The sequence below is a fragment of the Stylophora pistillata genome, chromosome 5, assembly GCF_964205215.1.
Source record: "Stylophora pistillata chromosome 5, jaStyPist1.2, whole genome shotgun sequence".
Taxonomy (NCBI): domain Eukaryota; kingdom Metazoa; phylum Cnidaria; class Anthozoa; order Scleractinia; family Pocilloporidae; genus Stylophora; species Stylophora pistillata.
The window spans coordinates 22,819,267-22,845,619 of NC_142523.1; the positions used below are offsets into that span (position 1 = coordinate 22,819,267).

Consider the following 26,353-nt stretch of genomic DNA (forward strand, 5'->3'; position numbering starts at 1 on the left):
ACTGCGAAGGATCGTGTTCATATACGTAAGTGATGTTTGTAGACTTCAAATTTAGCACGTTGAACTGAATTATTACAACTTGGGGGCTAATTGAAATTTATGAAAAACTCATTCAGTTTCTTAGGTCTCTGTTTTTGATTTTCACTCAGTCAAACCAAGTTTTACTAAACATATTTTGCTGGTGTGAATGAGGTCTAAGACATACTTTGAAAGTTAAGCTTTTTAAGAAAATTGTCAAAACTTATTTTAACAGATGACATGACATTTAACTTCGACTGTCTAAAACCGCTTAATATTTATTGTCTTATTTGCAATTAAGCTTGTTAAGTACAATTGAGCGTCCTGACCACCTCCATCTGTTGATATGCCCGAAGAAAGGTCTTACTTGTCATTGGATTATATCATGTTGACATTGACTTACATCTTAAGAACACATATCATAATTAGTGTTTACCTTTTATTGAGCTTCATCGTTTTTGCGATAAAAAGGAACATTTTATGCAGAATCACTATTCTGAAAGGGGAGAATTGTCCTGCTAAAAAATCACAACACATTTTATTTATTTGGATTAAGGGTTCCTATTTCTTATACATGAGTTAACATCATGAACGAATTGTTTTGCAACGAGTCTTCGCAATATCTCCCTATATACGCCGAACTTGCAGATCTTCAATTGGCTTTTATCGTCAACTGCGTCTTCAACAATTGTCTAACTTATACCTCCATCATGTTAAATATAGTGACAATCTACGCCATACACAAAACCTCGACGATGGCAAAAACTTTGAAAACCCTGCTGCTGAGTCTTGCCTGCTCTGATGTTGCGGTTGGTTTGTTTAGTCAACCATTATACATTTTCCTTCTAATCAAGTGGCTAAAACGGGACAATACCAGCTGTAACACTCTGCTAGTGTGGACTATTTCTGGTACTTTATTTTCAGCTGCCTCGTTCCTTGGTGTTGTGGCTGTAAGTGTAGACAGATTCTTAGCTGTTCATCATCATCTCAGATACCAAGAGCTTGTGACTCACAAGCGTGTTGTTATTGTGGTGATCGGCATGTGGGTGTATAGTGCATTTGTTTCTTCGATTATATTGTGGGACTTAATCAGTAGTCGAGATCTTCTTACTTCAGTTTCTGCGTCTTTCGGTTTCATTCTGACATTTGTGGTCTACATCAGGATATATTTTACTGTCCGACGACACAAGAATCAGATTCAGTCCTTGCAAATACGAGACAAAGCTCAGTCTGATGAATTGAAAAACTTTGCCAGTCTCATTAAATCAACAGTTGGTATATTCTACGTATTTCTCGTGTTTTTAAGTTGTTATTTGCCTCTTTTCATTTCCATGGCTGCTATTCAAATCTATGGCTCGAATCTCGCTTTAAAAAAATTCCATCTTTTCTCATGGACTCTCGTGTATCTAAATTCAACTTTGAACTCTATCATTTATTGCTGGAAGATGAGACAAATTCGACACGCTATCATGGACATACTGAGGAAGGTGTCCTGTAGAAGAAATCAGCCATCTCGTGTAATTTACAATCCGCCATCGAACGTGGTCCATGTTGATAACTGATCCACTCTGTGTGGCCTACAAGGACTATTCGCAGTTCAAGTAAAATTACTATAAAGTATATAGAGACAAAGAGCACTAAACATAACCCTGATGATAGTACCCGTCAGCCAAATAATTGCGCAGCTTCGAATTTAAGCACACAACATTTAAAATAGTCGCAACTGGAGAGGAAGAGGTTACTTTGAACTTTCGGTTACTTTTGAACAAGGAAGCTAGTTTTGTTATCGATGGACCGTGAGACTGTAATTACAGATGGCAATGAAAGAAGTACAGCAGACATGATATTATTCATATCAAGGTTCTCGTCGCTCTAAATTTAAAATAACGATTGAAAAAGATGAGAGTGAATGAGGACCTGAGCTTCGTTTTTTTAATTCATTGAAAAGTTTTTCCGTGACTGCGATAAGTTTCGCTAACTCTCTATAAACTAGCACACCGACCACTGAATGAAGCGCCAGCTTCGAATTAAACATAAGGAAATTTGTGCCATTCATTCTTCTGCCTTAAAGGCAGACTTCCCAAATTATGATATAATAGGAGGGAAAAATAACTGCTTCTTCTTCATAAAAAGTCAACTACTTGACTTCCCTCTATGTGCAATTTAAAGAAACTTTCAAGCGAGCAGGTAACGAGAATGACGAAGATGATCAACTAGAGATCATGGTATGGATACCAAGATTCTCGGGACTGAGCAAAAAATTTAAGATACAAGTAATGGGAATAAATTTCCAGGTCTTTCACTAAAAGTTAAAAAAATTAAATGATCCTACGACCTAAACGGTATAGCATCACATTAAGAGCAGAAGGAAGAAAAACAACCAAGAGCTAGTGTTTAAGAGGGAGAGAAAATTGATGTTAATCATTGGTTATTGGGTGGATTGAAAAAAAAGAAAGAAAAGGATTGATTGATATGCTCGCAAACTAAACTCGTAGCGAAAAGCATTTTGTTTGCCTTTACACTTTCGAGATAAAAACTTATTCGAAGCAGAAGGCTGACCACGAAAACGAAAGAAGAGGCGGCTTTCGAGTTGTTGGTTAGCCCGCAGATGTTTCCTGGTGGTTCTAGATAATAACTGAACGGGAAGTTATGACAAATTAAAACTAAGCACGTTTCACCGTGTTGTCTCCTTTCGCTTATGTTTATTAATTCTCTCCAATTTCTAGACAAAAAAGTGGGTCAATAATGTGACAGACCATCGACAGCTTATTATTTGGAAATATACATAATGACCACGTGGCGATATGAAGCTTCATTTCAAAACTCGGGGAGTTTTTGTAACAGTGATGAGACAGATAAGACATGGCCATGTGCTGGGGAGCATTTCCTAGAGAAGAAATCAGCTACGACGAATGATTTACAATCGTTGTTCAAATGACATTCATATCAATCAACGAAAACCTTTGTGGGGCTTACAAAGACTGTCTTTCATGAGTGTCTAAGTTATAATCCTCCTGATCACCCAAACAGCATTCTATTTATGAAAGTGACAACAGTGGTGGCATGAGTTAAAACGTTTTAGAAATTAGGCCAGATGTTAATCATTGGCTATTGGGTGGATTGAAAAAAAAAAAAAAAAAGGACTAACCGATACGCTCAAAAACTTAAAATGCATAGTAAACCATTTTCGTTTGTCTTTACACATTTGAGATAAAAAGTAAGTCGAAGCAAAAGACTGCACATAAACACGAAAACAAAGGCCGCTTTAGAATTATTGATTAGCCCGTTGAAGTTTGCAGGTGAATCTAGATAATCCCTGAGCGGGAACGTTTGAGAAGTTAAAATTAATTACGTTTCCCCCGTTAAACCGAAACTGAATGGTTTGTCTCAAATTCAGCCGCTGTTGGTCAGGGCGTCAGCAAATCAGCTTGTCTAACCTATTTCCTTTCCGTCTCAATTAAATTACATAAACTTTCTTGTTATGAATTGAGGCGATTTGTATGAACTTGGCATGCATAGTAATAAAGACATTTACCAAGCTAAAAACAAATAAAATTTAAATCAAAAGCAAATACTAAGCACGTCATTGGCTGGCACAGTCAGCCTTATCCCCACTGGCTAGTGAAAAGAAAAGATAGGACCCTGGGAATGAAGTTATTGCACAAGTTAATTGAAAAAGTTTGAATGATAATTTGACGCGGACAGCATGCCTATTCTTCTTATGCTGCAGAAACCAGAATTTTGCACATCGTGATTTCATTGCATGAGCTTCCATTGATAAACGATAACAAAGAAAGAGCATACATGAAAAATTCAGGAGGTTTGAATTCGATCTATCCTCTGAAAAAAAAATCGTCGTGAAATTTCATTTAGAATCGCATCGTTGAATACAATCTTGCATTCTGATTGGTTAAGGAAGCGAGACATTTAGCGGGAAATTGCGAGTTGAAAACGAGGCTGAGTGATATTGTTTCGCATCTACGTAAGCATAACAACTATCGTCAAAGTATTACAAAGTTTGGTTTATAAGTCAATTTAAAATGTTTCCAAAAAACAATCGTCACCTTTTAAAGAGCCAAAAACAAAAAGAGCGTTTTTCAAAGTGAGCCTGAGGTTCTTCCTTGTTTTGAACAGAACTATAGATTCTTGGAGAGGCATGAAAGACCTCTTTCGCTCGCGACAACGCGAAAGTGAGAAAATCCTGTGAACACGGCCCAAAAACTAAACAATCTCCGAGCCAAAAGATCACGCCAACCCGGGTTCAACATCCACCTACAGCCATAATCTTTTAGAAACACAACGAAAGATGTCAAGCAAGTTGGCTGAGTTTTCAAACGTACCATTACGACTGTCACAGCTACTAACGCCAGCGGCGGTCCACGCACTGAAGCCTTGCGAGAAATTGATCCCAACAGCCTTGCACTTCCATCAATAGCTGGTAATAACACAACAGTAATGGATAACGGCAGTGATGGTCTAACAGCAAGAGTTCTAGCTGGACTGTTCACCAATGCATCGTTCAACAACTCTCCACTGAATATTTCCATCAACTTTCAGTCGAATGCTCATCCAAACGATGCAGCTGATGGCGGTTGCCTGTAGTGAATTTCTACAAACAAAAAGATCAAAATATTTGGAATTTTCATGAAACACTTCTTTGTTTATAAAAGAAAAAATATCGATCAATACACGTATTTACACTTCAAGGTACTTACCTTATATTAATCGCGATGTCAAACTTTCAGTGCTCTCGCTTGCACACTTCATTTCGTTCTGTTTTGCCACCAAAGAGATAAAATTTGTAAACTATTTTTCTTCTCGAGCAAATTCAGTGGAAACTTGAAAAAGAAGATGTTAAACGTACACGGCTTGTAAGTTTAGTGAAATACCAGCATTCTCCTTAAATAGTGTGAAGCTTGCTTAAAAAGTTTGAAACCGAATGTAAAAACAAGGTTCAAATAAAAGATGTCGAAGTTTCTAATGTGCAGGACTGACTTTGCTTCCTATTCGCTAACGCAATGACATTTCGGACAGCTGACTTCGGAATGGCTTTATGGGGCGCGCGCCCAGGATAAAAAGGAACAATATTATACATTGCTGATTTCTTGTTAATGATAAGATTAAAGGAAAATTCATTACTTGACTCGTGAATTCCGCGTTAAATTGTACACAAGTCAGGTAATGAATTTTCCTATAATATTCAATAATATGTAATTATAGATGCCACAGGAACGATGCGCCTGAAAATTTCGTGTCAGACTATTGGCTGGGGAAAACTTAAAATAAGATGTCTTTAGCTAAATAAGGCGCTCATTTTTTTAGACTTGGTTGCAGAATTATGGAGCCTGAACGAGAGTTCATTTTAAAATGAATTTTCAAATCATTACGTAACCAGTGGCGGATCTAGAGGAGGGACCCCGAAATTTAAGCTTTCGTTCATCTGTAATAATAATAAATTTTAAAAACTTATCTTTAAAGACATGTTTTGACACCAAACACATTATTAATCCATTCTTTTGTCAAGAATTTCTAAAGAAGTGTTATTTTAAGATCTCAAAACCTCCCGCTCAGGTATTATCGAGAACTGCCCGCAAACATCTGCAAGCTAGTCAATAACTCTAAAGCAACCTATGTTTACATTTTCATGTTCAGACTTCGACTTCGAATAAGTTTTTATCTCGAAGATGTAAAGAAAAACGCAGTACTTTTCGCTGTTTCTTTAATTTTCAACCATATCGATCAATTCTTTTTTTTTAATCCACTCAATAGACAATGATGCACATCAATTTTCCTTCTTTTGTTTAATATTAGGTCCTTTTTATTTGTCTTCCTGAAGAGGAGACGTGACGCTCTTAATGCGACGCTCTACGTTTAATTGTAGGATCATTTAACTTTTTAACTTCAACTGAAAGACTCGGAAGTATGTTCCCTTCACTCATTTCTTACATTTATTTTGTTGTTTGGTCCTGAGAATCTCGCTATTAATACCATGGTCTATAATTTTGATCATCTTTGTCATTTTCATTAACTGCTTGCTTGAAAGTTTCTGAATTGCGCTTCAAGGGGAGTTAGGCAGTCGGACTTTCTCTTCAGAGGAAGAAGTTCTCTTTGTTCCCTATTAAGGCCTAATTTGGATATTCTGCTTTTGAGCTGAAGAGTGGATGGCACAAGTTTCCCTTTCTTCCATTAGAAGTTGGCTCATCCTTCAGTTGTCAGATCAGGGCAAGGGTTAAGAGGTTTAATTCTGGCAAAACAATTCGTAATCATAAGCAAAATTTGCAAGGGATACTAAAAAGAACGACGGTACGAAACTCAGGTTCCCAGCCAAAGCTTTCACTTCCCGGCCTTTTAGTGTTCACTCCTGATACGATTAATATCATGTCTGCTTCCCTACTTTTATTCGGGCATCCATAACTGCAATCTCATTTTCTTTTGATGAAAATAAAGTTGCTTCCCGGTGGAAATAGATTCTCCCTTTCAAATTGTGATCATTTGATATATTGTGTATTTAAAATTCGAACAACGCAATTACGTGGCTGCAGAGTCATATCACTCTGTTTATGTACAATCTTCTTTGTACCAGCTTGATTTGTCGTTTAACAAACTAAGCATAGTCCTTGTAAGCCACACGGAGGGAATCAGTTATCAACATAAACTACGCTCGGTGACCGATTGTAATTTACGCGAGATGGCTGATTTCTTCTCCAAGACACCTTCTGCAGTACGTCCATGGTAGCATGTCGAATTTGTCTCATCTTCCAGCAGTAAATGACGGGGTTTAAAGATGAATTAAGAAACACGAGAGTCCATGAAAACAGAAGGAGCTCTTTTAAAATGACGTTTGGGCCATAAATATTGAAAAGAGCAACACAGATAAAGAATGGCAAATAACAAGTTAAAAAGACGAAATATACGTAGAATATGCTAATTGCGGATTTAATGAGGACGGCAAAGTTTTTAAGCTCATCAGACTGAGCTTCATGACGCATTAACAAGGGCCTAATCTGATTCTTGTGCCGTTGGACAGTTAGATGTATTCTAATGTACACCACAAATGTGAGAATGAAACCAAAAGCTACAGAGACTAAAACGATAAGATCATGAGTACTGCGCAACCCCCACAATATCATGGAAGAAACAGAAGCACTGTACACCCATATGCCGATCACCGCAATAACGACACGCTTGTAAGTCACAAGCTCTTGATATCTAAGATGAAAATGAAGGGCTAAGAACCTGTCTACACTTACAGCCACGACACCAAGGAACGAAGAGGTTGCAAATAGATAACTTGAAGTATTCAGCGTTAGAAGAACGTTACAGCCAGGAACCTTTGATTGTAGCAACTTCACCAGAAAGAAAGTGTACAATGGTTGACTGAACAAACCAACAGCAACATCAGAGCAGGCAAGACTCAGCAGCAGAGTTTTCAAAGTTTTTGGCATTGTTGAAGTTTTGTGCATGGCGTAGATTGTCACAATATTCAGCATGATGGTGGTATAAATTAGAAAAGTGTTGAAGATACAGTTGACGATAAAAGTCGAACGAAATTCAGCAAGTTCGGCGTATGTGGGTAAAAGGAGCGGAGACATGTCGCAATACAATTCGCTCATCATATCAACTCACTTTTTGAAGATAGGACCTCTATTTCAGACAAATGGCCTCTCCTGTGATTTTCTAACACGACAATTTCTCCTTATTTTGGGAAGGGATTCTCTAACTGATTCCACTTCCTGCCTAAATTGTTATCTTTCCTCCCAAAAGTGATAAATGTCAACACAAGAAATCCATCTATCATGGTATGAGTTCTTAGGATGTTAGCCAATGACAAAGAGGGAACTTACGTCAGAGACATTAACAGACGGTGGTGGTCGAAAACACGACAACATAATAGTGCGGCAGTTAAATATATCCTCTTTCCACTTATTTCCGCGAGACTTTGTGTTGTGAGGTGAATTGGAAGTTGTTGTTTTGAGACTTTTCCAGTTAAGCCTTTTGTTTTGTTAAACTTTTCCTTTTGCGCCTACGTGTTTTTTTGGCAGATTTTTTATTTTTTTTTAGGCTCAGCTCACGGATTTCCTTGTTACCGCGTCAGACATTTAGACAGTTAGACAGTTTGACAGGATGTCGTGTTTGCGTTGGCGAGGCTGACCTTGAGTCCTACCCACACTGAAGTTCGTGTTTGCGTGCACGTCTCCTGTGCGCAGCTGCTCGCGTCCAATTGGTTTCTTGGCGCTCGACGAGTACTTCGGTGAGAGCCAACCAGTTTCCCCTTTTTTGGCAAAATAAACGGATACACTATAGAAACTCTCACGGTCAGCTAACCCAAATATGTCTACGGTTTTCCTACTTAATACTTTGGTACTTCTCGCTAGAGAGAGAGAAAGGAAGCGTTGCTGTAGTAGAAGAAAACTCTTTGGATGAGAATTAAAAATAAGTACGGAATCCTAGTACCTTTGGTTAATTTGCCTAAGCGAGTTGTACAACCCCCAACATTTGTTTTGCGATTTACGGAATTTTAAAGTTTTGACGCGCCAGTTCTTTTTGTCTGAATCAAAATGATCATATATCTTGCTGCTTTTTTTTTTTTTGTGAAATGTACTTGATGCAGTAATGACACAATCTATTTCCATCTGGCTCCTTTTATAACATGTCACGACAAGCTGTTTATAGCGATTAATTATTTCTCTGTTTCTGTCGATCACTAATTTGCCATTTTTGGCGAAATTTAAGTTACCTTTGATATATTTCGCCCGTTCCACTTTCGCGAAATTAAGCTCACGCGAATATAATATGTTGTTATCATATAATCCGTTCGGCCCTATTCAAACAATCCTGCGAAACACCTTCGTGAAAATGATGTGTGTATGGCCGGGAAGGGTTGACCCGAGGCGGTCCGGAAAAAAGCCGTCTCGTCCTAGTGCACTTGCGCGGCTTTATTGCCCTACAAACCAGTTAATATATAGATTTAGCCAAGCTTAAAAGCAGAGCTCCTAAGTTCGTAATATTAATGATAACATAAAAAATGTGCATTTGCCAAGACTCGCCTGAGAAACCCCTCCCTTCGTTTTGATAGTCTTCCCTAACCTACCCGTGCAATCTGAAGGCACGTACGCTCGGTCAATCAAGTGACAACCAAACAAAAAGAGGTTGACCCTATTCCGTGGGTACGGGGCTCTGCCCCACGCGCGCTTTGCGCGCGTGGGAGCCCCGCTAATAAGTACATAATGAGTCAGACAAAGCTAAAACTCATAACATCCTTTGGGACGGTTTTAACAACTTTTTTCACAAAGCTTGTTTTCATGATAAAAACATAGTTGAAACCTGTTAACACCCTTTTCACACTTGAATTAATACGAGCTGCTTTAACGCAAAAAGAACTGAGTGGACAGAGGTTATCAAGAAAAACTCATCCTTTGGAAAAGTTGGAAAATTTTCTCATCTTTCAACAGGCGTGTACCATTTGCAGGCCTGATTTCTAAAACGTCTACGTAAACACACCATCGTGGTCGCTTGGATTAGGATTACATCTTAATGCACAGTCACTGTATACCGTTTTATTAGTCACTGAGAGGTATTCAGTTATTTTAACATGAATGACACTTGAACATCGATTGTAACAAACGGAGGGTGGCTGATTTCTTCTTAAAGACGTTTCCCGCAGTATGTCCATGAAAGCGTGTCGAATGTGTTTTATTTTTCAGCAGTAAATGTCAGGTTCAAAAATGAAGTCATTGAGGAAAGAGAAAAACATCAAGGATATTTTGATTGCTCTCCGCGTTAATTCTAGAGTTACAGCTAGCTATGTTTTGAAGATATTAATAAAACTTGCATTCGAGAAAGCCTTTAAGATTAGCATGAGTAGCTGTGGACACACTAAAGGCCTCTACCAAGGGGGGTGGGGGAGAAAACTTGACTTATTGACAGTTTACCAAGGTAAACCTGAAATTTTGCAATGTAACTGACTTTTCACGAGGTAAATTTCCTGCCTCGATTGGGATCGCCACCTTGTCGTGGTGAGGTGGCTTGCGTTCCCCAGTGACCCCTTGAGCTATGTTGGTTGGAGTTGTGCACTCCTGGCAGGGACACCCATGCCAAACAGGTCGAATGAGGAGCCATAGGAAGAGTGATCCCACTGACCCTCCAGGTTGAGGGTTGAGCAGAGGGCTGATAACTCTCTCCCGTAAAAAAAAAAAGAATTATTATAGAAACCAGAAGCAGAGTGAATTCACTATTTCAAAGGGGAACCATGGCAGTACCTCACAAGAGAGAATTAATGAAGCACGGGAGCCAAAGCCCGCAGGACGCCTCCGGGCTGATCAGGCCGCTGTTACACCCGAGATGCACCATGAAGATAGGCAACTCGAACGTAAGGACACTTTACAGAAGTGGCAACATTGGACAGTAATAATGATTGCAATGTTGCAATGAGCTGGGAGCCAGAAAGTAAAAGGAGAAGGGGAAGACCAAAATCCACTTGGAGACGTACAGTGGAGAAAGAAAGGCAAGAGGCAGGTTGGAGGAGGTGCGGACAGCAGCAACCAATCGAGAGGAGTGAAAAGCTTTGTGAAGGCCTTATGTGCCACGAGGCATGAAAAGAATTGATGATGATGATGATGAAATTTCCTCTGGGTAAAATTTCCTCTGAATGAAATTTAACATGTCAAGCGAACGATAGAATTTCCCTTGAAACCCCAAGGTAGCCGCCAGCCAATCAACGCTCGTCGGCAAGTCCACTAATGAAAAATAAGAAATCGCCTTTTCAGTTGTTTTGGAAACAGCATTGCAAATAAAATGAAATGTCTCTCCCGTAAGTTTTAGGTCTACCAAATGTTTCAAGAATTTGAATGGAACAAATTTTCAAACCAATGACGGGGCTGTGGAAGAGCCCGGGCTAAAGTATTAGGGCGGTGTGGTTGAATAGCCACTACAGAGTTCAAGTAACGCGGCTTGCCGTCTTCTTTAGGAATGGCAGGAAATCAACCGCAGTTGGAAAACAACCCTTGACCGCGTTATTCGTTAAAATGGAGTGAAAAATAGCAGTGAAAGGCGAATAAAAAAAATACCTTTGGCCTCCTTGAGTCCTATATGCATGCTTTCGAATTACAATGTAAAATGAGAGTCCAATTGGCCCGAATAATAAGGCCAAAACGAAAATACGACGGCCGATTTGGAATTTATAGTGGCCAAAACAGCCCCCAACATTTCATCCTTTTCCCGAATGGTCCCTCGAAAAAGGCCAATAAGCTTCATGTTGAGCTACCTTAGTCGCTGAAGGATCTTTCCTCTGCATGCCAGATAATGAAAATAGACCTCATATACTATAAGCCCCAAAAGTGCATGTTACGCGGCATGAAATTTTAAATTCATCTGATCAAGAAACCCGTCAACCCTGTAGTGTGATCTTTCTACTAAGATAAAGCAAAACCTGTGATAAAGCTACCTCGGAAAATTCACATCCTTTTCCCCAGGTAAAATTCCTTTGCGTGATCACAGCTAGTACTTCCTGAACAGTAAACAACGTTTGGTTAAGTTATCTTGACGGATAGAGCAGTTTCTAGAGCAGTGTCACAAAACCAAAACCAAAGTAATACCATCGACCGATCAGAACAAGGGTTTCCTTTATCACTAGCCAATGATAACTCAGAGAATCAGGCTGCTCATTCTTTCAAGATAGGAAAACGCGGGCGACCAAGTAGCGATTGATTTTACTTTGTATCTGATTAGTTAAAGGATGGCGTGGGTTTTTTTTCAACCAATCTCAGAGAAAAGTTAAAAAAAACCAATGTAATACCGGATATTTTTTTAAACGTTATTGAAAATTGCATGCTTTAAAATGTTTTTTGAAAAACTTTTGGTATCATCGATTTTTTAACGGCTCCGTTCTATTAATACTAGGGGGAATCGACGCTATTACAAATATTCTCCGAGGTTTTGAAATGCATTTCAAATCGCTACATAATCATTATGTATATGAATGATATTTGGGCCATCGATTGTACTGTCAAAATAAGATTTTAGCGCGTTTTACACGAGACTAATGTTGTGACACTCATAACATTATTGAGCCCTTTTAGTCTGTAGCAAGAAATAATTTCTAACTCGATTCGAGAGCCTATCTGTTATTTGTGTGAGAGCAAAAGGAGATATGAAGGGAAAAATGGACTTAGTTTTCAGTTCTTAAAACTCCCGTTCAGGCATTATCTAGAACCATCTGGAAACATCTGCGGACTAAACAAAGCGGTATTTGTTTTCATTTTCTTGTGCGAATACGTTTTTACCTCAAAAGTGGAAAGGCAAACGCAATGCTTTTGCTGTTTGTTTACTTTTTAAGTATACCAGCCTATCAATTGTCGTCTTCCGTCTACTCAATAGCAAATGATTGATATCAGTTTTCCATCTCTCTTAAATACAAGCTCCTGCTTGCTTTTCTTCAATCCAGAGGAACAAATTTCACACTCTTAAAGTGTCCTATAACATTTTAGTAAAGGCTGATAGTTTCGAAAGAAACTGTTTGGGGCTGCGTCGGTGGGAGTAACGAAATAATTTGGATATATCAACAAAGTTGAAATGGTAAATTGGCCACCGTAATGATTACAAAAGCTGACGTTTCGAGCGTTAGCCCTTCGTCGGAACGAATAGAGGAATTGTGGGTTGTGTGTGCTATCCACCAATAACGTAGCTCCATTTTCTGCCTTTAAAAGCACACACAACCCACAATTCCTCTATTCGCTCCGACGAAGGGCTAACGCTCGAAACGTCAGCTTTTGTAATCATTATGGTGGCCAATTTACCATTTCAACTTTGTTGATATATCCAAACTATAACATTTTAGTCCTAGGATAATGTGACGCTACACCTAGAAGTTGATTTTCTTCGCTAATTAAACATTTATTTGTTGTTTAGTCCTGAGAACCTTGCTTTCAATACCTTGTTCCCTAATTGATCATCTTTGTCATCCTCATTACCTCCTTGGTTAATCGGACTTTCACCATTGCTCTAAATTTTTTGATTTCATTTATTTGGTGATGATACTAATTTATTTTGCAAACATAAAAATCTCCCTTCTCTACAGGCAAGTATTAATAATGAACTCTCTAATGTTAATTCCTGGCTTTATGCAAATAAACTTTCTCTCAATATAGAATAAACTAGTTTTGTAATTTTTCATCCTCCTCAAAGGAAAGTAATATTCAACTTCAACTTAACTTTAAAAGGGAAACAGTTGCAACAGGTTTCCTGTATTAAATACTTAGGAATTTTAATTGATACAAATTTATCCTGGAAACCTCAAATCGCGTGTATTGTAAAGAAAATTAAAAGAAGTGTAGGGATCTTGTTTAAGCTTCGTCATTATGTTAATATTATTGATATTCTTACTAGTCTCTACTACTATTTAATCCACTCATTTCTGATTGAGATACAATGAATATATGAAGATCATATATTTTGAACTGCGGTATTAGATACGTATGATGCACGATCCTCGCAGTAGATAGCGCTATTTATGCAATAGCGAAAATCAGACCTGAAAAAAATCAGGCCTGTACGGGACTCGAACCACTGACCTCTGCGATACTAGTGCAGCGCTCTACCAATTGAGCTAACAAGCCAACTGGGAGCAGGCCGTTAAGTTGATTCGTAATAAACCCGTGAAAGTGATAAATGAGATACAATGAATATATGAAGATCATATATTTTGAACTGCGGTATTAGATACGTATGATGCACGATCCTTGCAGTAGATAGCGCTATTTATGCAATAGCGAAAATCAGACCTGAAAAAAAATCAGGCCTGTACGGGACTCGAACTACTGACCTCTGCGATACTAGTGCAGCGCTCTACCAATTGAGCTAACAAGCCAACTGGGAGCAGGCCGTTAAGTTGATTCGTAATAAACCCGTGAAAGTGATAAATGAGACAGAATGAATATGTGAAGATCATATATTTTGAACTGCGGTATTAGATACGTATGATGCACGATCCTCGCAGTAGATAGCGCTATTTATGCAATAGCGAAAATCAGACCTGAAAAAAATCAGGCCTGTACGGGACTCGAACCACTGACCTCTGCGATACTATTGCAGCGCTCTACCAATTGAGGTAACAAATTTCTGACTTATGGTATAATTATCTGTGGTAATACATATTCAACTACGCCTCAGCCTTTATACATTTTCAAGAAAAAAGCAATGCTAGATTGTTAGCAATTATGAAGCTCTCTGATCTTGTTACTTTTCATATTGTACTTTTTATGCATAAATTTCATAACAAGTTATTACCTTCCTATTTTGATAGCCTCTTTAACTCAGTATTTAGTATCCATAACTACAATACACGAAGTGCAGCAAATCAATCTAATTACCTGCTTTGAGCTAGAACAAACTATGGAATTTTTAATATTCGCTTTTTAGGAGAAAAGGTATGGAACTCTCTTGGGAAAGATATAAAGTCAACTCCTTTCAGTAAATTAAAAAAAAAAATTAGACATGAATTACTGTGCCAGTATTAATGTCCACCTGGTTTTTTGCTCTCCCCAGAGTAATCAGCTTCTTCCTAGCTATTCCTGTGATTTATTTGTTGCTCTACGCTTTTTTATTTTATCATAATTGTTCAGGATTTCATTTCTAATATATACATATATATATATATATATATATATATATATATATATATATATATATATATATATATATATATATATATATATATATATATATATAAATATATATATATAACTGCAGACAGTGCACACTGTTTCGACCTATGTGGGTCTCATCAGTGCAGTGCATACACTGGGCCAAGCTCTGGAATGAACCATTGCCTGGGCGCTACACTTGTGGGACCAAGTGCAGACACGTTGCCATGCGCGAGTGCTCAAATCACAACTAAGGTGATGAGCTTCGCCCGAAGGCTAAGTGCATGGCAACCCCATGCACTTAGCCCCATAATATTTTTTCCATGACTTGTAAATTTCGTTTATTCATAACAACAACCCCATGCACTTAACCCCATAATATTTTTTCCATGACTTGTAAATTTCGTTTATTCATAATTATTTATAGTTCAATTCTGTGTGTGTGTGTGTGTGTGTGTGTGTGTGTGTGTGTGCCTGTGTGTGTGTGTGTACATGTGTGTGTGTCCCGACCCTAAGATTGTAATTCATTCTATGTAATTTGGCTTCCTAGCCTTGTTAACTTTCTAGTTATTTTAGGAAGCCATAACCCTCTTAGTTTAAATTTTCTTATTTTCTTATCTAATGTTGATTTAATCTTCTCAAGAATAATGGTGAATAAAGTTGTTGTTGTTGTTGCTTGGAATTCGCAGTTTCTTCAAATTACACATGAAGAGGAGTGAAGGAGTCAACTTTTGATAAAGAGGAAGATGTTTGTTTCCCCTTCCTATTACGGCATAAATTGGGAATTCTGCTTTAGAGGCAGGTGAAGGAATAACACAGGTTTATTTCTGTTTCCTTTTTTTTATAAGTGGGCAAGTTACTTAGTTTTTAGTGCTAGGTTTAAGAGATTTTGGAAAAACAGTTGGCTGTCATGGACAAAGTTTTCAAGGAAAAAAGAACCCCCCGTACGAAGCTCAGGTCCACGATTACTCTTATTCGTTTTCCATTCTGATTCTAAAGAGCGACGAAAACCATGATACAAACGTTATCATGTCCGCTATCCCACTTTTATTTGCACCCATAATTACAATTTTACTTTTCCATCGATGACAAAAGCAGTTTCGCTGTTCAATAGGGCCTCCTCCTTTTCAATAGTGAATATGTGATAACTCGTGTATTTCAAATTCGACTGAAGTACGCAGTTATTTTGCTGCCGAGTCATATATATCAGCTTATGTACAATCTTCTTTGTCTCTTTTTACTTTGTCGTAAACAAACTAAGTAGAGCCCTTGTAAGCAACACGAGGGGAATCAGTTATCATGGACGACGCCCGCTGACCGATTGTAAATTACGACAGATGGTTGATTTATTCTACGGGACACGCTCCGCAGTACGTCCATGACAGCTTGTCGAATTTCTCTCATCTTCCAACAGCATATGACAGGGTTCAAAGATAAATTTAGGTATACGAGAGAGATTGAGAATAGAGACGAAAGCGGAACTCGAGCCATAGATTGGAATAAAAGCCGAGCAAATAAAAAATGGCAAATAACAAACTAAAAACACGAGATACACGTAGAATATACCAACGGCGGATTTAATGAGGACAGCAAAGTCTTTTATTTCATCAGACTGAACTACGTCTTGTACTTGCAAAGATTGAATCTGAATCTGAATCTGATAGCACCGTCGGGACTTGGACCAGGAACTTCACCAGAAGAGAGTTTCGCGTCTCTCATCTGCTCAGGCGTCTCGATATCATTTCCAGCGTTAAGATAAATCCTCATGTGTGACTTTATAGTCGCAGCCTTCCGATCCTATGCCGACTTGCCTCCTTGTGGATCAGAAAAATCTAGACGCCTGATCTTGACACCTTCATGGCCAAGGGCTGCAGCACAGACAGGAGTGGTTCCGAAGTGGTAGCAGCTGGGATTATCCTGCCGATAACAGACGGTCTTGAACGCACAAGACAAAGATTTAGGGCGAGTGACATATAGAGGTATAGGGGTATCTGCCCAGCGAGGGTCACACCCACCTTAAAGTCGCTTTTAAGGTACCGTTTCGCCTATCCCATGCCTTGTCCTACATCTTTAAGGGTTTCAACAACATCGCACAGATCGTCAAATGCTTCCTCACCTGCAGCGCTAACATAATCGAGGCCTTAAACCGATGTCCGAACAGACGCAGCACACTTGCTCAAAATCCGCAAAAGGGTAGGGCGGCTTAGTGGTGTGAACCCAGATTCCTGGCAGTAAGTCATATACTGGATGAATATTCGCTCTAGGATAATCATCCGTATGACGTTTGGAACTTTGATAGTCTCTTTCGTCGATAGTAATGATAATAATAATAATAATAATAATAATAATCATAATAATAATAATAATAATAAAGCATTTATATAGCGCTGAGCTCGACTAGTTCTCCGTAGCGCTTTGCAAAATTATAGACTAATTAACATAGCAATTAAATTACTGAAAATCGTAAATTAAAAAGCGTCTTTGAAAAAGTATGCTTTAAGGTTCTTCTTGAAAATTGCAACGGATTCAGATGTTTTCAGGGAATATGGTAAATCGTTCCAAAGCTTGGGACCGGCAATGGAGAAAGCACGGTCACCATAGTTCTTTCGAAATGTTCTTGGAACCATCAGGAGCATTTGTGATGAGGAACGCAGTACACGAGAGCCATAGTTCCTTTGATGCAACAGTTCAGCAATATAAGTTGGAGCTAAGCCATGTAGACCTTTATAGACAAGTAGAAGTATTTTGAAGATAATGCGATACTTAACAGATAGCCAATGAAGTTTCTTTAATGCAGGTGTAATATGTTCCCATTTCTTTGTCAAAGTAATAACTCGCGCAGCAGCGTTCTGTATAGACTGTAGCTTGTTAATCATATAGTTAGGTAGTCCATAGAGAAGGGAATTGCAATTATCCAAATAATATGTAATGTAAACTTGAATCACAATTTCAGCAGTTTCCGGACTGAGATATCTTCGTATCTTACTTATATTCCTTAGGTGATAGTACGAAGCTTGACAGACTCTTTTCACTTGCTCATCCATTGTTAGATGTTGATCGAAAAACACCCCTAAATTTCTTGTAGATTGAGCTGGGTTAATCTTTTAATCAGCAACTTAAGAAAAAATTGAGTACAGGAAATTGACGAAACCTGGAACTGATGAGTAACAATTCGGTTTTATCTTGGTTGAGCTTCAAGCCATTCAATATCATCCATGAATCAATGTGTTTTACACACAATTCCACTCTACATCTAACGGTTGCTAGTTCATCTTGCGAACTTGACAAGAAAGACACAAAAATTTACGTGTCGTCAGCGTATAAATGATATTTTAGACCACAGCCCTTAATAATATCAGCTATTGGAGAAGTATATAGTACATACAATAATCGGCCCAACACAGATCCTTGTGGAACGCCATGTACCAATTTGCGTAACGTTGACTTGCAGTTTTCAATTTGTACAAACTGTTCACGTCCATGAGATAAGACTTAATCCACTGGATTACTTTTCCTTTTACACTAAATCTTTGCTCTAGTCTTGACAACAGTATAGAATGGTCTACCGTATCGAAGGCCGCAGATAAGTCTAATAGTAGCAAAACAATAGAAAGGTTTGTATCAACAGCGCATAGGATAGCATTCTGCACTTTTAACTAAGGCGGTTTCTGTAGAACGAGAGACTTTATAGGAGATTGGAACATCTCACCCAAGTGGTGCTTCGTTAAGTAATAGGTAAGTTGAACCGCCGCAGACTTTTCAATAATTTTAGAGACTAGGCTTAGGTTTGATACTGATCTGAAATCAGCAAACTGGTTGTGATCAGCATTGGGCTTATTTACGAGAGGAGAGACAGTAGCAATCTTGAGGGATTTAGGTACAGTAGCTGTATCGAGTGACATGTTAACGATCTTTTCAATAACTGGAAGTAGCACTTTAACCCATTCTTTGTAGACGATAGATGAGATAGGATCTAAACAGCAAGATTTATTAGAAGATTTGGCGGCGTACTCCACAATGTGCTTTTCTGTTACCTCAACGAAATCACAGAATGACGTTGAAATTTCAGTAGGTGGCTCCAAAGTGAGATCATTGCTGATTGCCTCTTGTTTAGCTAACAGTGAATGATAAGATGATTGTTCTTTCGCCAAAAGGCAAATCTTGGATAATGCGGGAACTAGTGATGAAAGTTATGAAGTGGTCGGTTTGAGCAGGGGATACTCTCATCTTTGGCGTCGGAACTGTCAGCACTGGTGCTCCACTTCCATCTACTAAGCAGTGGCGACTGGCCTCAGTAAAACGATACTGAGATAAATCGGGTAGCCAGTGTCGGAGCTGATTCTTATCAGCCATAATGGACAGGATTTGCCGACGCTTCTCCCAGCTGTCTGCTGCACGGTAGCACTCGGCGTGTGCGCTCATCATGGTTTTGTCGACTGAACTGCTTGTGGCTTCCCCTCCGTTACATTGTAAGGTTCTTTGTATGACACCAGAGGAATAGACTGCCTCGAAGAGAGAACCACTATAACTTGGAGTTATGTCTTTTAGAAGTGTAAATAGACCTTGACCTGCCTTCCGCAAGTGATAACGTCGTATTCTTTCACTCGCTTCTTCCCAAGGCCGTTGTGGCCGAGAACGAATGGGACTGATTTCTCGAGTGCGTAAATAATTATTGAGTGGGTCAGTGGTCTTGGACCTTGTTTCGCACTATGTTGTAGCTGGTGCGCTGTCAAAGGAGATTTCCTCAAAGGAGGACGAGTCGCCGCTAGGTGGCAAATAGAAGCTTCCTCCTGGGGTGGCTGGGGTACTGTGTTCAGGACGAGTAAGAGTCGTCTCCTCAGCCAGGAACAGCAACGTCAACTGTTATATTGCGCACGGTTCATGTTAATATATAGAAAACAAGGCGTGGCATAAATGATTGAAAATCTTTAGAAACAACCATAACAATAGCGTCGCTAAGTATAATCAGGGAGTCTGATTAAAAAAGAGCGATGCAGAATAAGAGTTGTGTGGTGACTTAATGAAATTCAGGCTTTGATGCTGTACATATAAAATCAATGGTATGTGCTAGACTCGCAAAGTAGCTAGTACTTACCAAAGAAAGCTCATGAATACTCTTTGAAAGGGCAATAAGTTGTGGGTCTTGGCAACGCGCCAAACCCCTTCTCCACCCAATGCCCAGCGAAGAACGATGAGTGGGACAAATATCTATTTCAGAAGTGTTGGAAGGGAAAACTGAAAATTGAAGACCTTGATAGATTCAGTTCCACTTCAGTGTCTACGCTGCAGCCGGTCCTCAGCCCAAGAGAGCTTTTGTGGCGTGATATATCCTTGTTACAAGTTAGCAAGGGAACTAAATCTTGGACTTTAGTGCTTCGAGGGTCTTGACCGCATTGGCCACCAACGAGATATAGCCGCTGAAACGAACAATTTCTCTCCATTTTCCAATTCTTTAACCGATGACGCAGCGCAAATGACTCAATTTCGGCAGAAGTAAACACGTGCATCCTAATTACTCGAGATGCCGAATTGTAAATAATGTTTGATTTCAAATTTTTTTTTGGACAAAGTGAGCGCTCAAGTTATACAATACACTTTAACAGACCTAAACTTACTTTCCTGCACATATTTTTGTAAAGTTGTAAAGATTTTAATCCAGTGGAGTTTGCCCGCGTAATAAGGTTTGCTGAATTTAAGAAACAGTTAGGAGCCTTGCACGTGCTAACTTCGCTTATCGGGCAAGCGATCGACAAGTTCGATTTTAAAAGATAACAGCTCGAACTCTGAGAGAATTCTATATTTAGAACTTTTGAGAGGTAAATAAAGCGTTTGCCATAGACCTATTTGCGTTTGGTAATTATCTGTTTTAAACTTAGGCCCTGTTTACAAGCAGGTAGGGTAACCCTAGTGCTAGGGTTACTCTGGCAGGAGGGTTACCCTAACGCTCCTACATTTCTTCTTTTTTCATGGACGTGTTTACAAGGCAGCTAGGGTTACGCTAGCACTAGGGTAACCCTAGCTGAGCGCTAGGGTTATCCTAGCGCTAGGGTAACCCTAGCTGCCTTGCAAACGCTCTGCTGGGGATAACTCGCCTACCCGGGACAACTTTTTACTTGTTTCCAGACCCTTTGAACATTGATAACAATTCGTGCGGTTACCAAGCATAAGTAAGTTGTCCCGGGTGGTAGGGAAACCCTACCTGTGAAATTTTGCTTGTAAACCCGGGCTATCTTTGACCCGCCTGCTAGGGTAACCCTAGCACAAGGGTTACCTTCCTTGCTTGTAAACAGGGCCTTTGATCTCTCTTGATGGGAACCCTCACAACAGTTTTACGTGCTCTACGAAAAGAAACATGACTTGTGCGAACCTAAAACCAAATCATTTTCAGTTTCCGAAGGGACAGTTTTCGAAGAATCATATAAAAGCGCGCGTCTACTTCTGCATCGAAAGGTATCTTGTTGAACATAATTCCTAAAAAGTTAGATGCACCACGAAGGGGACCTATTTGCGTGTCCACCTGCCATTGGCAAATTGGTAAATATAATGAATACAAATTACAAAGCACGTATGATGCACGGTCCTTCGCAGTAGAAAGCGCTATTTATGCAATAGCGAAAATCAGACCTAAATAAAAAAATCAGGCCTGTACGGGATTCAAACCACTGACCTCTGCGATACTAGTGCAGCGCTCTATCAATTGAGCTAACAAGCCAACTGGAAGCAGGCCGTTAAGTTGATTCGTAATAAACCCGTGATGATAAATCAGATACAATGAATATATGAAGTTCATATATTTTGAACAGCGGTATTAAATACGTATGATGCACGATCCTTCGTAGTAGAGAGCGCTATTTATGCAATAGCGAAAATCAGACCTGAAAAAAAGAATCAGGCCTGTACGGGATTCAAACCACTGACCTCTGCGATACTAGTGCAGCGCTCTACCAATTGAGCTAACAAGCCAACTGGGTGCAGGGCGTTAAGTTGATTCGTAATAAACCCGTGATGATAAATCAGATACAATGAATATATGAAGTTCATATATTTTGAACTGCGGTATTAAATACGTATGATGCACGATCCTTCGCAATAGATAGCTATTGCATAAATAGCGCTGTCTACTGCGAAGGATCGTGCATCATACGTAAATTACAAAGTCACGCTTTGCGGCCAGTAACTTTTTCAGATCTACATTATTATTCCCTTTTATCTAGCTTTAGGAAATCATTAGCAATGGACTTGCCCAGGCGTTTGAATTTTGAAGCTAAATCTAGATAGGATTTCTAGTTTGTTGCACAGTCACTAGAAAATGGGAAAAGCAAATGTGTTGCGTGTCTATACACCGACTCAAAGTATGGCATACAAAGAACTCTCCTTCAAAATAGGCTTGTGATAACAAAAAAAAAACAAAACAAAACAAAAACAAAAACGAAAACATTGTATGCTAATAAGGAAGAAAATGAAGAAATGAACAAAAGCAAGGCAAAAATATCCATGCGGACGTATTTGCGGCACGTTATCACTTAGATGTGAAGATTGCGTGACATCTATCTGGGTCTATTTTTCAGTTCAATTAATTAGTTCCTTCACATCTTGCCTCTTTTCATTAGAGGCATTCAATAAAAAACTCAATAGACACCCAAAAGAGGCTCTATATGTAAGAAATGGATCCAGGTTCCGCAAAAATATTGCACAAACCGGGGAAACTTAAGGTTACACTTAGAAAATGCCGTAGCCGTATGAAAAGGCCGGTGGCTAAGCAAGACACTGGAACATTAGCATAGAACATCAAAGTTATTTGCCTTCAAACACCCATTTAGAAGGTAAGCTGTCATCTAAATTTTATCTTAGATTTACTGGGCAGTTTTAATGGGAACTGGCAGGGTTTTTCTATGGTTTGCTTAGAAAGCGAGCTAAGGCTAGTCGAATTGTTTACATTTCCTGGTGAAACAAAATCTCTTCGAAAGGTCAAATTGGGTCAACTTGCATGGGGCCGCTCGCCTCAGAAATAATTTTTGCCAAGAAAAAAATTATGTCACGTTCAAAAAAAGCTCTTTTAATTGCTATGAATTAATTTTGAAAGAATTCTACATAATATCGAGTATGTTTTGAGATGTTTGAAAACGGCATGGATTTTTTTTTATTTTCAGAGTCTAGAAATTTCGGTTCTCTTTGCTTGCTCTCCAGGAACTCGGAATTACTATTGCAAGTCTGAAATGTCATCAAGGCAGCTTAGCAATACCTCCTTAATAAATTTATAAACTAAGGAAAACCATAATTTGTTATGCGCCTTCACGCGAGTTCGATTATCTGATCATGAAAATTGACCTAATTTTTGTGATTTTTCGGCTTCACGGGTGGTCGACGGTTTTTCGTAATTTTCTCAAAAATGTAAAAACTCTAGAACATACAACTTATATCACGATTCATAGTATACTATAGGTTATCTCTGGATGAAATATCGAAGAGTACATTTTACCGACCTTGTGCCGCCCCTCACGCGGTGGTTAGGTAGAGTGACTCTTAAGTTTTCTAGCAAATTATTAAAACCAAGAAACAGCTACCTCGATCAACATGGTCACGCAAAAAGAGGGCTGTCGCCGCAAAATCAGTTAAATAAAAATTAGGTGACGTTATCGAAGAGGTACATAAAGTGAAACACTCTTCCTCAAGCTTCGCTCTCGAAAAACTGTTCGCACCTTGGAACCCATGATGTCCGCGGGCAAATACCCATGCATATTTTGGCTCCAAATAAAGGCGAATACATCATGCTCAACCTCACCCAATAACTGCTTAGTGCCAGACCCCCAGCAAACCTCTCAACGACTCGTCTTCAATCCTCTTGTGCGCTACATAACGCGCGTCCTGCAACGTAATAATAAGAGGCTACTCACTAGACACGACATAAATTAACAGTTGGTTCATGCTTTAGCGTGCACTATCGAGTTATGGAGCACGCGGGAAGTTTGGAGAGCACGAAAGAAGCGTAAGAGTTGCCCGAGGCGATAGCCGAGGGCAACTCTAGCTTCTTGAGTGTTCTCCAAACTTCCCACGTGCTCCATAACTCGATAGTGCACAGCTGAAAGCATGAACCAATTGTTTTAGAACATAGCCGGTAGAATTGTGCATCAAATCCGACGGGAAAAATGGACAACAATATCAGTTGAAGCGAATCGTGACGGCGCTGATGCCGAGTCTCCTTTTCCTTTTTTTTCTCTTTTTCTGCCTCATTTAAGAACTCTATCCCAAGGGAAAAGGTCGAAACATTGTCTTCGCTTTCGGACTAGTAGGCCGAGTTTCTGTTTGTATCCATTATTGTCGCGAAATATATTATTTTTCCCGCGCTAACAATCGGCCGCTTGCGCGAAAAAAAAAATTTCTGGCGAAGCGATTTGCTGACGCTGTCAGCGTGCACTATCGGAATTTTGAGCACGCTTACAAATATTGAATTTGATTGCGCGGTTCTGCCAGCTATGTTCTAAAATAAATTAGAAGGATGCACTCGAATGATAAATTCCATAATGAGAACTTCCCAAATATCCATGGCTTTGCACCTGACGCCCTGGAAACCTTAGAGGCTTTTCATAGTTATTTATTTCATTTCATTTTGAGATGTGATGAAATATCAATTTCTATGTGTTAAGTGCATCCTTGGTTTGGTGCCTGTGGCGCCTTTTGGATGCTTCCCTCTCCATATGTTTTTTACGAGTTTGACTAATAATTGTCGTGGGTCGTGGGTGCAAGTCGTGGGTCGTGGGTGTGGGTGTGGGTAAAAGTCGTGGGTGTGGTTAATACTTAATAATAAAAATAAACATTTAAAATATTAAACATAATAATACATAAATTTTATACAACCCTGTCATTCATTAATTTAACTGTTCTTTCCTCTAGTTATTTTATTTTGTTTATTCAATTTACACTACTTTACGTCTATTTTTATCTGTTATCTCACTGTCAATTAAATTAGTTTTAGTTTCGCGACGGAAAGAGAGATAAATCTTGTAATTACTTTAAATTAGTTTCACAACGCGATAATTCCGGATCTGTCACCAACGCGATCGCCGACGAGCGTCCATTGGTTGGCTACTCTGGGATTTGATTTTTCCCTTTTTCTGCTTTCTAGGGTAGTTGTCAAGGGAAATCCACAGGACATTCTTTTGTTCTCTTGCGGTTTTCAAGCCCCAGACGATAAAACTTTCCCGAGGTAATTTACTTAGGGAAAAACGGCCACACTTGCAAATTTGAGTTTCCCTCGGGAAACTGTCAACAAGTCAAGTTTCCCTAGGACAAAACCCTGTATTGTGACCACAGCTAATATCACGCTTACGATCCTCCACTGTCGAGTTACCAGTCTGGCAGAGGTTATGCGTGTGCCTTTTGAGTCAGTCGACTTGTGCACAATCAGTTTTCCTTTGTGTATACAGTGTGTAATTACCAGATTTATCTATCATTCTTTTGTCATTGATGTTGTGAGACGAGATCTCGGAATTTCTGTTCCTTGGCCCCTGACTTTAGCCGCAAATATAGAATTCACGAGCACTGTCGCAATTTTAACGTTATAGTAGTTCTACTATATGAAATCATTTTTGGTACAATCGTACAAAGCAACTCGGGTGTCTCGTTAACACAGACCACGAAAACGCAGAACGCAGACCGCAGACCGCAGACCGCACAGCTCGAAAAACGTGTACACAGTGTGTAATTACAAGATTTATCTCTCTTTCCTTTGTTATCAAACGAGATCTCGGAATGCGTCGTGAAACTGAAACTAATTCCATTGACAGTGAGATAACAGATAAAAATAGACGTAAAGTAGGGTAAATTGAATAAACAAAATAAAATAACTAGAAGAAAGAACAGTTAAATTAATGAATGACAGGGTTGTATAAAATCTATGTATTATCATATTTAATATTTTAAATGGTTATTTTTATTACTAAGTATTAACCACACCCACGACTTTTAACCACACCCACACCCACGACCCACGACTTGTACCCACGACCCACGACCCACGACCCACGACCCACGACCCACGACCCACGACCCACGACCCACGACCCACGACCCACGACCCACGACCCACGACCCACGACCCACGACCCACGACCCACGACCCACGACCCACGACCCACGACCCACGACCATTGGTCAAACTCGTTTTTTACTTCAAGCTCTTTCTTTTACTTTCCTTTTTGCGTGTTGCAATGACTTTCAATGAATCAATGAAGGGAAAGTTAACACGCGAGCCGACCGACATCAGTTATGACGCTGGTACGCCACCGTTGAAACAAAGGCTGATTTTGACAGATGTTTTGGCAAATGCCGTTCAGTCAGAGATAAACTCAACAAAACAACAAAAAAGCCTTAAAAGCGTGCTCGTTCAAAGCGTCTAATTTCTTTCTTTATTCTTGGAATTCATCGCAATTTAAAGAGCAACGACGACCTTAATGTAGATAATATCATAACCGCTATCCTACTTTTATTTGCACTTACAAATTCAGCTTTGTTTTTCTATAACTGTAATCATTGCTTTATTGAAAACGTTCATGAAACTTTTGGTATCACGGTTTTCTAACACCCCAGTCCTCGCTATTCCCGAATAAATTTTTCTGGTGATCGTTGCTATTAGAAGGATTTGCGTATAATTTAGGTTTCTACAGTAGAAAGTCACTAAAAATAGCGACCTGTCATTT

The 26,353-nt window shown here is 39.2% G+C and overlaps 2 protein-coding genes across 2 annotated transcripts; one reads left to right on the forward strand and one right to left on the reverse strand.

Moving 5' to 3' along the window:
* The first annotated feature begins 436 nt into the window (after positions 1-436).
* LOC148730850 (beta-1 adrenergic receptor-like) lies at positions 437-2,470 on the forward strand. The gene has a single exon (XM_088762139.1). The coding sequence runs from the start codon at positions 606-608 to the stop codon at positions 1,578-1,580; it is 975 nt and encodes a 324-aa protein (XP_088618265.1). The 5' UTR covers positions 437-605; the 3' UTR covers positions 1,581-2,470.
* Positions 2,471-5,780: 3,310 nt separating this feature from the next.
* On the reverse strand, positions 5,781-7,831 carry LOC148730851 (melanocyte-stimulating hormone receptor-like). The gene has a single exon (XM_088761067.1). It carries the CDS (start codon positions 7,632-7,634, stop codon positions 6,657-6,659), a length of 978 nt encoding a protein of 325 aa, XP_088617193.1. The 5' UTR covers positions 7,635-7,831; the 3' UTR covers positions 5,781-6,656.
* Between the last annotated feature and the right edge of the window lie 18,522 nt (positions 7,832-26,353).

Bases quoted from the DNA above. Each gene is read 5' to 3' on its own strand.
- LOC148730851 (XM_088761067.1), bottom strand. From the start codon at position 7,634: ATGATGAGCGAATTGTATTGCGACATGTCTCCGCTCCTTTTACCCACA.
- LOC148730850 (XM_088762139.1), top strand. From the start codon at position 606: ATGAACGAATTGTTTTGCAACGAGTCTTCGCAATATCTCCCTATATAC.